Raw genomic sequence first — 12,818 nt, forward strand, 5'->3', positions numbered from 1 at the left:
CATGAAGAAATTACCCCATACAATCTTGATTGTTTATAACTTTTGTTCTTAATATTTGCAGAAAAACCAAGTCCACCTCAAAAGCTTGGGGCTATTGCGGTAACCAAGGACAGTGTTACAATCGGATGGATGAGACCAGAACACGATGGTGGAAGCAGAGTAACTCAGTACTTCATTGAAGCACTTGAGAAAGGACAACCCAAATGGTCGAAGGTTACTCTTGTGAACACAACTTCCTTCCAAATCAAAAACTTGAAGGAAAATGCTGAATACTTCTTCAGAGTTAGTGCTCAGAATCATGCTGGACTCGGCGAACCCAAAGAGATGATTGTTCCTGTTGTAGTGAAAGATCAACTGGGTAGGTTTTCAACTCACCTCTTCTAATTTTGAATTTTGAATTATATAAATATTGTCAGCATATCTGTCATGGCTAATAGTGTATGTTAACTGATAATTAGCTAAATTGTATATGCTGTGACTGTTTGTTTTACAGAGGCCCCAGATTTTGACATGAAGAACTACCCCAGCAATACTGTCTATGTGAGATCAGGATCAAATCTGACCTTTGAGCTTCCTATGACCAGCAAACCTTTGGCAAAGGTTATTCTATCAAGAAACACTGTTATTCTGAAACCATCCAAGAGATTGGTCACTCAAGTTACTGCTGAAAGCCTGATCATCAAACTGAACGAGAGCGTTGCTAGTGATGCTGGCAGATATGACATCATCGCCTCCAATACAAGTGGTATCACCAAGATGTTCATCAACATCGTTGTGTTGGATAGACCTGGTCCTCCAACTGGCCCTATTGAGGTTGGTGAAGTGACTGAATCCACAGTGGCTCTCAAATGGGCTCCTCCTGTGTATGATGGTGGCAGCCCAGTTACCAACTATGTTGTACTGAGACGTGAAACAAGCACACCTGCTTGGACTGAAGTGTCTTCTCAGGTTGCGAGAAGTGCCATAAAGGCCGGCAAGCTTACCAAAGGAGAGGAATATCAGTTCAGAATCAAGGCAGAGAATCGCTTTGGTATCAGTGACCACATTGACACCCCACCAATCACAGTGAAGCTTCCATACAGTAAGTGTCTCTATAATTTATTAGTATACCATCCATTCCCACTACCTTAATCACTATCTTCATTTGTCTTTGAATTAGACTGAAATTTACAGGATTACATTGTTTATTCTAGCATTCCCTGGCCCTCCATCAACACCATGGGTAACCATGGTTTCAAGAGAGAGCATTACAGTCAACTGGAACGAGCCTGTCACAGATGGAGGAAACACTGTCACGGGCTACCACCTGCAGATGAAAGAGAGAAGCAGTATTCTGTGGCAAAAGGTCAACAAAGTAGCAATCATTGGAACACAGCTGAGAGTAACAAACATCTGCCCTGGCCTCATCTACGAATTCAAGGTGACAGCAGAAAATGCAGCTGGTATTGGAAAAATCAGCAAAATATCAGAAGAGGTGCTCGCCATTGATAACTGCGGTAAATGTCTTATGGATTATTTTAGTTTTTTGGTCACTGAATTTGTTGTGGATAGTGTTGGTATTTTTCATCAACTGTTCTTGATAATTTGATTTTCTATTTCAGAGCCCCCGGCAGCTGTAAGAGTCTCCGAGATCACAAAGAACTCCATCAGTCTGGCCTGGGTTAGGCCGCCTTATGATGGTGGCAGCAAGATCACTGGATACATGGTGGAGAGGAAGGACTGCCCAGATGGCAGATGGACAAGGGCCAACTTCACTAACGTGATTGAGATGAACTTCACAATGTCATGCTTGACCCAGAATGAATCCTATGAGTTCAGAGTTTACGCAAAGAACGCAATCGGTTCTATCAGCAATCCATCTGATGTCGTCGGTCCAATCACTTGTGTCGATTCATGTGGTGAGTTGAGCTCATTTTACTTTTCAATGGTTAAAGAAACTGTAATTTTCTTGATATTTGCTTTATTATTTTGTTACTAATATTTTGTTTTTCTCATGTTCAGGTGCCCCTGCGATCGATCTTCCTCCAGAGTATTTAGATGTTGTGAAATACAAAGCCGGATCCATGGTTAAGATCAGAGTGGGAATTCTTGCCAAGCCTCTGCCAACAATTGAGTGGTACAAGGATGGAAAAGAAATGGTGTCAAGCACGACACTATCCATCGAGAGCACTACTGATTGCTCTAGTCTTCTCATCAAGGACGCAACTCGTAGCCACACTGGCACATATGAAATAAAGATCAAAAACGCTCTGGGTTCGGCATCTGCCACCATCAGGATAGAAGTTCTAGGTAAAAAAAATGTACATGTCATTTAGCTTATGTCATCTAATGGTGTCATACTTTAATTTGCAACAGACATGTTGTTATGAGTTAAATAATGTATTAATGCACTCAATGTTTTCTCCTCTTCACCAGACAAACCTGGACCACCTCCTGGCTTGATTCAGTTTATGCTAGTCACAGCAGACAAGATCATTCTTAAGTGGGAGCCAATCACTGATGAGGGTGGTGCTAAGGTCAGCCATTATGTTGTGGAGAAACGTGAAACCAGCAGAGTGGTATGGTCTACCGTGTCTGAGAGACTAGAAGAGTGCTACATAGGTGTCATGAAGTTGGTACGAGGAAATGAGTACATTTTCCGTGTGAGGGGTGTCAACAAGTTCGGAAATGGAGAGCCCTTGGACTCTGAGCCTGTTATTGCCAAAAATTTATTTGGTAAGTATAAAACAAAACAGGACATAACATTGTGGTATACAAAGTAAAAAACACTATTTTGAAACACACAAACGGAAGTTGTATCTGATGGAATATAAAGCAGACATTCCCCAAAATGATCAACTTGACCTGCATATTAAGTCTTCTCTTATAAAAGACATAAAAGACAGTTACCCCTCTGTTTTTGGATTTACTTTTAGAACTTAACCGACTCTTTATATTATTTTCACAGTTACCCCAGGACAGCCTGCCACACCAGAGGTAACAACTATAACCAAATCAACAATGGTAGTTGTATGGGACAAACCAGGTGTGGATGGCGGTAGTCAAGTAACTGGCTACTACCTTGAGAGACGTGACAAGAAGAGCCTTCGCTGGATAAAGGTCTTGAAAGATCCGATTAACAACACCACTACGACTATCTTTAACCTAACAGAAGGCAATGAATATCAATACCGTGTGTGTGCCATCAACAAAGCCGGAGAGGGCCCCTTCTCAGATGTGTCTGACTACTACAAAGCAGCTGATCCAGTTGGTAAGCAAAAAAATGTAACATCCATCTAACTTATGTAATAAGTAAAAGTCATATCCTTTACTTCTCTACGAAAACTATATCTACATTATGTGAATTCTCTTTATTAGAACCACCATATGAACCTACCAAGCTCAAAGTGGTTGACTCAACCAAGACATCTATCACCCTTGGATGGGCCAAGCCAGAGTGGGACGGAGGCAGTGAGATCCTCAGCTACGTTGTTGAACAGCTGACGGACGTGGAGGGTCTACGACGCAAACCACCCAAAGAAGAATCATCTGAATCAGAAGGAGAAGAAGAGGAGGAGGAAGAAGCAGACAATGGAGAATGGATTGTAATCAGCCAGAAGGGAGAAGTGAGGACAGCAGAGTACGTTGTGTCCGGCCTAACACCAGATGTTGACTACTACTTCCGTGTATCTGCAGTCAACATCGCAGGGCGTGGAGAGGCCATTAAGATGAAAGAGCCCGTTCATGCTAAGGATATTCTGGGTAAGTTAACACACCTCATGGTTTCATTGCATCTACATTGACATTTTGTTTCATAAGATTTTGTCCCTTTTCCTAGTAGTGAAAAGGCAGTAAATAAAGTATGTATCTTTTAATGATTTTTACAGAGGAAGCTATCTTCGATCCAGATGTTGCCATGAGAACTCACTACATCGTAAAAGCCAAGCAGGATGTGGAGATCACAGTGCCCCTCAAGGGCAGACCTGCACCTAGTGCTACTTGGATGTTCGGAGACGAGAACATCGACAATAATAAAAAATATGAAATCCACCACACAGATACTACATCAACCCTTGTTATTCCAGAAGTCAGCCGTAATGACACTGGTAGGTACACTGTGAAGATTGAAAACGGTGTAGGAGAGCCAAAGTCAATGACACTGTCTGTGAAGGTTCAAGACTCACCAGCTGTCTGCACGAACCTGGTGTTGAAGGATGTCACTCGTGGTAAAGTAACCATGTGCTGGGAAGAACCTGAACTTGATGGTGGTGCTGATATTACCAATTACATCATTGAAAAGAGAGACTCATCCAAGAGATCCTACTCTAGTGTGACAACCAAATGCACAGAACAATTTTATACCATTGAAGATCTCTCAGAGAAAACATCCTTCTTCTTCCGTGTATCAGCAGAGAATGAATTTGGAATAAGTGATCCTTGCAGCACAGTTGAACCAGTAAAAGCTACAGAAACTCCTGGTCCAGTCAAAGAAGTTTCTATGAAGGATGCCTCAAAGACCTCTGTAACACTGCAGTGGGTGAAGCCTGATTATGATGGTGGAAGCATCATATCTGACTACGTCATTGAGAAGAGACTCAATGGTGAAGAGGACTGGGCAGCTGCCGGCTGCAGCAAACAATGTGAACACGAAGTACCAAAACTCAAAGAAACCTCACAAATGAATTTCAGAGTTGCCGCCAGAAATGAAAAGGGGAAGGGTGACTTCACTGAAATTGGACCAATTGAAGTGAAGGACTTTGTCATCCCACCAGAGGCCAACCTGGATGAGTATCCAGGTGGGGAAATCAGTGTCCGTGTGGGCCATAATGTACACATTGAATTGCCCTATAAGGGTAAACCCAGACCTGCCACGTATTGGCTTAAGGACAATATGCCACTGAAGGAGAGCGAACTAGTACGCTTCAGGAAAACAGACAACAAAGTTGTTCTCATGATCAAGAATGTGAGACCAGAGCATGGTGGGAAATACACACTTACTCTTGATAACAGGGTGTACAGAAAATCCTTCAACGTTTTTGTCATAACTCGCGGACCACCATCAAAGCCTGTCGCACCCATCAACTTTGATGAGGTCAGAGCAGACAGTGTCACAATATCCTGGGAGGAGCCAAATGATTACGGAGGTGGAGAAATCACTTGCTACTCTGTAGAGAAGCGCGACACATCTCAGAATGACTGGAAGATGGCATGCTCTAGTGTCACTGACACAACATTCAAGGTGCCCAACTTGATCAAGGGAATAGGGTACCAGTTCAGAGTGCGTGCTGAGAATATATATGGAGTCAGTGAGCCGCTGGTGTCACCAAGCGTTGTCGCTAAACACCAGTTCAGGCCTGCAGGTCCACCAGGAAAGCCTGTTGTGTACAACGTCACCAACGACGGAATGACAATTCAGTGGGAGCTGCCCGTCTTCAATGGTGGCTGTCCAGTCAAGGGCTACCATGTTGAGAAGAAGGAGAAGAACAGTGTCATGTGGCAGAAGGTCAACACTGTGCCTATCCCTGGAACAGACTACAGAATCCTTGGCCTTATTGAAGGACTAGAATATCAATTCAGAGTCTACGCTCAGAATGATGCCGGATTCAGCCGCAAGAGTGATGAAAGCAACACCACCATGGCAGTTTCTCCAGTTGGTAAGTCCTTATTCAAATGGAAACTAATCATGGTTTTCTGTTAATAATGGTATACTGTTATTAATCCCCGGGCTGAACAAGGCAGTGAGTTTCAGGTCAGCAATGGGTGCAGCATACCTTTTCATTAAAGTGGCATTCAGCAGTAGAAACAATAACAAGCTGAGAGATGGGGCTGGAGAAATGTAACCACAATCAAATTCATAGATAGAGCTATAGATGCAACGACTGATCATCCATGATATCAAAATTATATGTTTAACCATGTTTTGAGGATAATTAGTGTTTGTTTACATTTTATTTGTTTACAAACATTGGAGTAAAACAAGCTTATATTTTAAGTTCTGGTGGGGAATATATTTTAGGTTCTGGTGGGGAACCTATCATTTATATGTTATATTCTTCAAGAATCGATAGGTACAAATCTTTATTTTATAAGTCCAAAAATGGATGTAGCAACTGCTGTTTGCGACTTTAACGTACAGATTCTTACAATCAACACAATGATGGTATGAAATCCAATGCCTTTGAAAGTGCAAGTATCATGAATAGCTTATGTAATAGGGAAGTATAAACCAAGTGATATAAGCACGTTCCCAGACTTAGTCCATGTGTGATTCAAACATGTGAAAGTGAATGATAAAAAAATGTGTTCCTTTTTAGATCCACCTGGTCAACCTGACTACACTGATGTGACCAGCAATTCTGTCGCCCTGAAATGGGACGCACCCAAACGTGATGGCGGCAGCAAGATTGTGGCTTACAATGTTGAAAAACGCCAAGGACAGGGCCGCTGGCTGAAGAGCAACTTCACTGATGTCCACGACACCCAGTTTACTGTCACTGGTCTTGCTTGCAATGAACGCTATGAGTTCAGAATTATTGCAAGAAATGCTATTGGCGTAGTGAGTCCCCCATCCAACTCATCTGGACACATCGTGGTCAGAGATGAAAGTGGTAAGGGAATACATGATATATTGAAATAAAATTAATACATTTGACATGATAATATGAATATGCAATATGTTTTGCTTTGTAACATACAAAACACTAATGATGTACATGTACACCTTTTGTCTTTCCAGCTTCTCCAAACATTGAGTTTGGCCCAGAGTATTTTGAGGGACTCACAATCAAGGCAGGAGACAATATGAGACTAAAAGTATCGATCACTGGACGACCACAGCCCAAGGTTGTGTGGTTCAGAGACGGCGTGCAAATCACCAAGTCGATGATGGACACCACCACAGTTGCTGGATCAAGCATGCTCTTTGTACGTGATGCTGACCGCAGTCACAAAGGAACTTACACAGTGGAAGCCACCAATAGCCAAGGAACCAAGAAGGAGGACATCATTGTCCAAGTCCATGGTTGGTTTCATTTTATTGTCACAACATTCAAATAGCACTGTGATTTATCTTGTTTGACATCATTGTAGATAGTGAATCGGTCTTGTACTGTACATGTCAAATGTTAATGATTCTCTATTCTAATCTAGATACTCCTGGAGAGCCGGTGGGACCTATCATTTTCAGTGATATCTCTGAAGGAAAAGTGACCCTCACATGGAATCCACCGGAGAACGACGGCTGCTCTGACATCTCTCACTACATTGTTGAGAAGCGTGAGACCTCTAAGATCTCATGGGCACTTGTCTCGGATTGCTGTAAAGAAACAGTATACCACGCCACCAAGCTGATGAAGACCAATGAGTACCAGTTCCGTGTTTCTGCTGTCAACAGGTTTGGTACCGGCCGACCATTGGATTCAAGTCCCATCATTGCACAAATGCAATATAGTAAGTCCAAGGGCTCAATAGCTTCAATAGCATTCACACTGATATAGGGGCTAGGCGTAATGTAAATTGCATTATGGCTGAGCATGGACATGCCAAACATTGTCAATAAACTAGATTAAATTAATTATTGATAAGGCCTAAAAAGAGAACAAATAATTATAATCAAATTCTAAATAAAACGAAACAACAACTTGTTTTAAATACGCTATGTCACACTTACAGCCATCATAATTTCTCCTCGTGGGCATAAAATAATAAAACAATGCACATTCCAACTTTTCACAGTAGCTGGACAAAGATTCCAATATAAATAGAAAGGGAGAATGTCCACTCACACTTATACTGCTCCCAAATAGGCCTATATTTTATGAACATAATCAGAACCATCTTACAGATCAGATCGCATTCACACATCTCAAGAAGTTGCATTGCAAGTGTGCCAAGGACGTTATTACCATAAAACCAGGAAGATGAATCAGTTTGGTTGTAATAAAATGTAACAAAAATAAATGTAATTATATCATAAAACCGCCAGGATAAAAAAGACTCGCATTGCTGTTGAACCAGCCTTTGTTATAGTAGGCCTAAGTGAGTTTTGAACATATGATACGGAAAACAAGCAATTTTTACAGATTACAGGTAACTTCTAAATATGAGGTTCACCAGTATTCACAGAGGCTCTCATCTCTCATTTCATGATGGGCATGGACACATAGCCTACATCATGGAGGGGGTTTTAAGCACGTCCAAAATAATCTCAGCCTGCCTACAATGCATAGATAAAAAGGGAATGTCAGCTCACTGTTTAACTCCTCTCAAACTTTATATTTTAATAAAGCTTTGGTGATTAAGATTTATTTCCAAGCGGTATCAGGAGCCAAAACCTTTATCCACAGTCTTGACTACTTCATTCTTGCATTGGGCAGATAAAAAATCCTTAATTGAGAGGAGAGACTATGCTCAAATAAAACAAAATGGGAAAAAACATGTTTTTTATGTTTCTAAATACAAAATATACAGGCACCAAAAGCACATTAGGCTACTCTTGTTCCATGCGCAAGTGGGCAGTGTGTGTCATGGCTGGATAGGCTGTGTTTCCGCTGTCAAAATTCATGCCATAACCAACTGCATTACTGCTACAATAAGCTTTTGGTTGGTCTTTAAATATCCTTATCAGTGCTGCCTGAAATTAGCACTTTGGATCATGTTTTTAAGGACACACCTCTAATATTTTCAGCCTGCCCCTGTGAGCGCAAGGGAGCTGATATAAAATAGGTAAATTGCTGAACCTGGCGTTGGGCTTGGAAAATGCCAGTGCGCCAGTTTTTACATGACAAAATTGCAAACTAACATGCGTTTGATACTAGCGCCGCTTCAATGCCAGCCGAAAATAGAGCCCCAAGTCTGAATATGATTTTGGAATTTAACAGCTCACTTTAACAAAATGTCATTATATTTTTTTACCCCCTTTTCCTACAGTTACTCCTGATGCACCTGGCACACCTGATTCCACTGCAGTTTCTGGAGACAGTATCACACTGGCATGGGAAGCGCCCACATCTGATGGAGGAAATCCTATTCAGTACTACATTGTTGAAAAACGTGAGAAGAAGACTGTCCGCTGGGACAAGGTGAGGTCAAAGAAGCCCATTGTGGAGCCTGCTCACCGGGTGGATCATCTCACTGAAGATATGGAGTATGAGTTCCGTGTGATGGCAGTAAACAACGCCGGTATCGGAGCACCGAGTAACATCTCAATGGCCATTAAAGCCAGCGAGCCAAAAGATATTGCATGCGCTTCATCTGTGGTTCATGTAACCGACTCTACAGATACAACTATCAGTTTCGAATGGACCAAGCCTAAAGATGATGGTGGCAGTCCCATCCATGGATACGTCATTGAGTTGCACAAGGTATCTGAGGGAGAACTAAAAGAAATACTAGCTAAACCTAAGAAGGTGGTAGACAGCTCAGAAGAGGAGGAGGAGGAGGAGGAGGAGGAAGAGAAAGAAGAGGATACCAGAGAATGGATCAGAATCAATGAGGATCTGGTCAATGATACAAAATACGTTGCAACTGGTTTGGAAACTGGTTCATACTACCTGCTTCGTGTTTCTGCCCAGAATAGTATTGGAAAGGGAGAGGAGCAAGAGATTCCTGAGCCAGTACAGGCTGTGGACAGACACGTAAAACCTGACGTTGATATTGACGCTACCTTCAAACATACACACATTGTGAAAAAGGGAGGCACCGTCTGTCTCCGTATCGCCTACAAAGGAAAACCAACTCCTTCAGTTAAATGGAGTAAAGAAGATGAAGAAGAACTTGGTGTCATGACAGATATTACTACTACAGAGACCTACACTGCTCTAACGATAGAAAAGTGTACCAGATACGATTCTGGAAGATACACTCTTACTCTGGAAAACAGCAGTGGCGTAAGGGAAGTTGATTTCATTGTAAAGGTATTGGATACACCTGGACTTCCAGGACCTATTGCCTTTGCAGAAGTGTCCAGAGGAGCACTGACACTGGTTTGGGAACCTCCAGCTAATGAAGGTGGAGCTCGCGTTCAACATTACATTGTAGAGAGGCGTGAGGCAAGTCGTCGTACCTGGAACCAATCCGGTGGCAAGGTCACTGCGCTATCCTTACATATCCAGGATCTTCTGGAAGGTGTTCCCTACTTTTTCAGAGTCTCAGGAGAGAACCAGTACGGTATTGGTGAACCTTTTGAGACGATAGATCCCATTATTGCTACTGCAGAGCCTTCTTCACCAATGAGATTGGATGTTGTGGACGTCACAGACACTACAGCAACACTCTCCTGGGTCAAACCCGAGCACGACGGTGGTAGTCGTATCACAGGCTACATCATTGAGCATAAGGCAAAGACCACAGATAAATGGGTCGTTGGTGGTGAGACCAAGAACGAGAGCATCACTCTAGAATTATGTAGGACTGCAGAGTATGAGTTCCGCGTTAAGGCAAAGAACGATGCAGGCAACAGCTTACCAAGAGAAGCACTATCCTCAGTGGTAATCAAAGAGCCACAGATTGAACCAACTGCAGATCTCAGTGAAATATCTAACCAGGAGGTCATCTGTAAAGTGGGTAATACCTTCACCATCGATGTGCCCATCACTGGTAGACCAGCACCGAAGGTAATCTGGAAACTGGAGGAGATGAGGCTGAAAGACACTGAAAGGGTTGCAATCAAGACTGTCAAAGACAGAACAACCCTGTCTGTCAGAGACGCCATGAGGGGCGATGGTGGCAGATACTTCCTCAGTCTGGAAAATTCTGCTGGATCCAAGACGTTCTTCGTTACTGTCAATGTCATTGGAAGACCTGGTCCCCCCGTTGGACCCGTTGAAGTTTCATCCATAACATCAGAATCATGTGAGATTGCTTGGGAAGCACCAGAGGATGACGGTGGAACAGATATCACCAACTACATTGTTGAGAAGCGTGAATCTGGCTCCACTGCCTGGACACTCATCAACTCCAGTGTGAAACGCACCAACCTCAGTGTGGGACATCTGACAAAGTACATGCAATACACCTTCCGCGTCAGTGCTGAGAACAGATTTGGCACAAGCAAATCAACTGAATCTGAGACCATTGTCGCTGAGAATCCATTCGGTGAGGATAAGTTAAGAGAAATCTATGCTTCCCATGTTTCCTTTTTTCACACGTTAATTGTTAAGAGTGAAAAGTATCAACTGAAATTGAGTGATATTGTTTGTGTTGATAATAGGTCCTGCTGGTGCACCAACCAGACCTTCTGTATACAACGTGGCTTCCACCACCTGCCACATTCGCTGGGAGGAGCCATACCACGATGGCGGCAGCAAGGTGACTGGATACTGGATTGAAAAGAAAGAACGAAACAACATCCTTTGGGTGAGGGAGAACAAGATCCCATGCTTTGAATGTGACTACAGAGTAGAGGGACTTATTGAAGGCCTTTCGTACCAGTTCCGTGTCTTTGCAATGAACAGTGGTGGCCTCGGCAAAGCTAGCGAGGCATCCAAGCCTATGGTGGCTCAAAATCCAGTTGGTGAGTTCTGATTTCCCCAAAAAACTTTGGGACACTATTACATGTCTATAATACATGTGTTTAAGGAAAGCATAATCGTGATTCCTATTAATCTTGTGTCTAGATCCTCCTGGTAGACCAGAAGTAACTGAGGTGGGCAGATCTACAGTGTCCATCAAATGGTCTACACCACTTGACGATGGTGGCTTCCCAATTGTGGGTTACATTGTTGAGCGCAAGCCATACACCATCACTGGCGAAGGTCGCTGGCTGAAGTGTAACTACACCAATGTCACAGAAAATAACTTCTCGATCACTGCACTTGGTGAAGGAGAGGTCTACGAGTTCCGAGTCATTGCCAAGAACTCCAACCAAGTTTTCAGTATGCCTTCAGAGTCAACCGGCGCAGTCACATGCAAAGCAGAATACAGTAAGATATATACTTTTAAATACATTGACTTTAAATTATATAATCATTTATTAAGTCGGATTCTTTCTCTTTTCTTTTCGTAGCTCCTCCAAAGGCAGACCTCGACAGCAAACTTCTGGTTGACACGGTTACAATCAGAGCCGGCTCAGACCTTGTTCTGGATGCTGCTGTTGGTGGTAAACCTGACCCCAAAGTGTTCTGGGCCAAGGGAGATAAGGAACTGGAGCTGTGTGAGAAGTACTCCCTGCAGTACACCAGCACACGTGCCATGGCCATTATCAAATTCTGTGACAGAGATGATACCGGGAAGTACGTTCTCACTGTAAAGAACGCCAGTGGCATCAAGTCAGCCGAAGTTAACGTGCAAGTACTTGGTAAGTGTAAAAAAAGTAAATAAAGAAATTAAATGACAAAGTTTGAAACAAATGGGGCTTACCTTGATCTCATACCATAAATTAATGTGTTCCTTTCAGATACACCTGGTGCTCCTGACGGCAAAATCACTATCAGCCATATTTCTGAAGAAAAATGCACTGTGTCTTGGAAACCCTCTCTGGAGAGTGGTGGTGACCCAGTGACACATTACATTGTTGAGAGACGCGACACCAACAGACTCAACTGGGTGATCATGGAAGCTGAGTGCAAGGAACACACCTGTGAGATCACTAGACTGTTCAAGAACACTGAGTACCTCTTCCGCGTGAGAGGTGTCAACAAGTATGGATCCGGCGTTCCACTGCAATCTGGTCCTATCATCGCCAGAAACATGTTCAGTAAGTAGAACATCTTCCATCTTTCATATTATCTTACAACATGATATTTTATTGCTTTCTATCTCAATATGCTCTCCTGAATAAATAAAGGATAAATAAATACAAATAAATGATTGAGATTGAGATGATAATCTAACAATAAATT

The 12,818-nt window shown here is 42.7% G+C and overlaps 1 protein-coding gene across 1 annotated transcript in view; it reads left to right on the plus strand.

Moving 5' to 3' along the window:
- ttn.1 (titin, tandem duplicate 1) overlaps nt 1–12,818 on the plus strand; it is a 167,156-nt gene that overhangs the window by 134,854 nt on the left and 19,484 nt on the right. The window contains exons 170-186 of the mRNA XM_055871142.1: nt 62–358; nt 494–1,081; nt 1,194–1,496; nt 1,602–1,898; nt 2,002–2,289; nt 2,416–2,715; nt 2,948–3,250; nt 3,358–3,741; nt 3,867–5,633; nt 6,294–6,587; nt 6,716–7,000; nt 7,129–7,428; nt 8,908–11,073; nt 11,189–11,491; nt 11,595–11,900; nt 11,984–12,274; nt 12,374–12,673. Of these exons, the coding sequence (XP_055727117.1) occupies nt 62–358; nt 494–1,081; nt 1,194–1,496; nt 1,602–1,898; nt 2,002–2,289; nt 2,416–2,715; nt 2,948–3,250; nt 3,358–3,741; nt 3,867–5,633; nt 6,294–6,587; nt 6,716–7,000; nt 7,129–7,428; nt 8,908–11,073; nt 11,189–11,491; nt 11,595–11,900; nt 11,984–12,274; nt 12,374–12,673 (8,772 nt within the window). The remainder of the gene's footprint in view (nt 1–61; nt 359–493; nt 1,082–1,193; nt 1,497–1,601; nt 1,899–2,001; nt 2,290–2,415; nt 2,716–2,947; nt 3,251–3,357; nt 3,742–3,866; nt 5,634–6,293; nt 6,588–6,715; nt 7,001–7,128; nt 7,429–8,907; nt 11,074–11,188; nt 11,492–11,594; nt 11,901–11,983; nt 12,275–12,373; nt 12,674–12,818) is intronic.

The sequence above is a fragment of the Salvelinus fontinalis genome, chromosome 19, assembly GCF_029448725.1.
Source record: "Salvelinus fontinalis isolate EN_2023a chromosome 19, ASM2944872v1, whole genome shotgun sequence".
NCBI classification, from domain to species: domain Eukaryota; kingdom Metazoa; phylum Chordata; class Actinopteri; order Salmoniformes; family Salmonidae; genus Salvelinus; species Salvelinus fontinalis.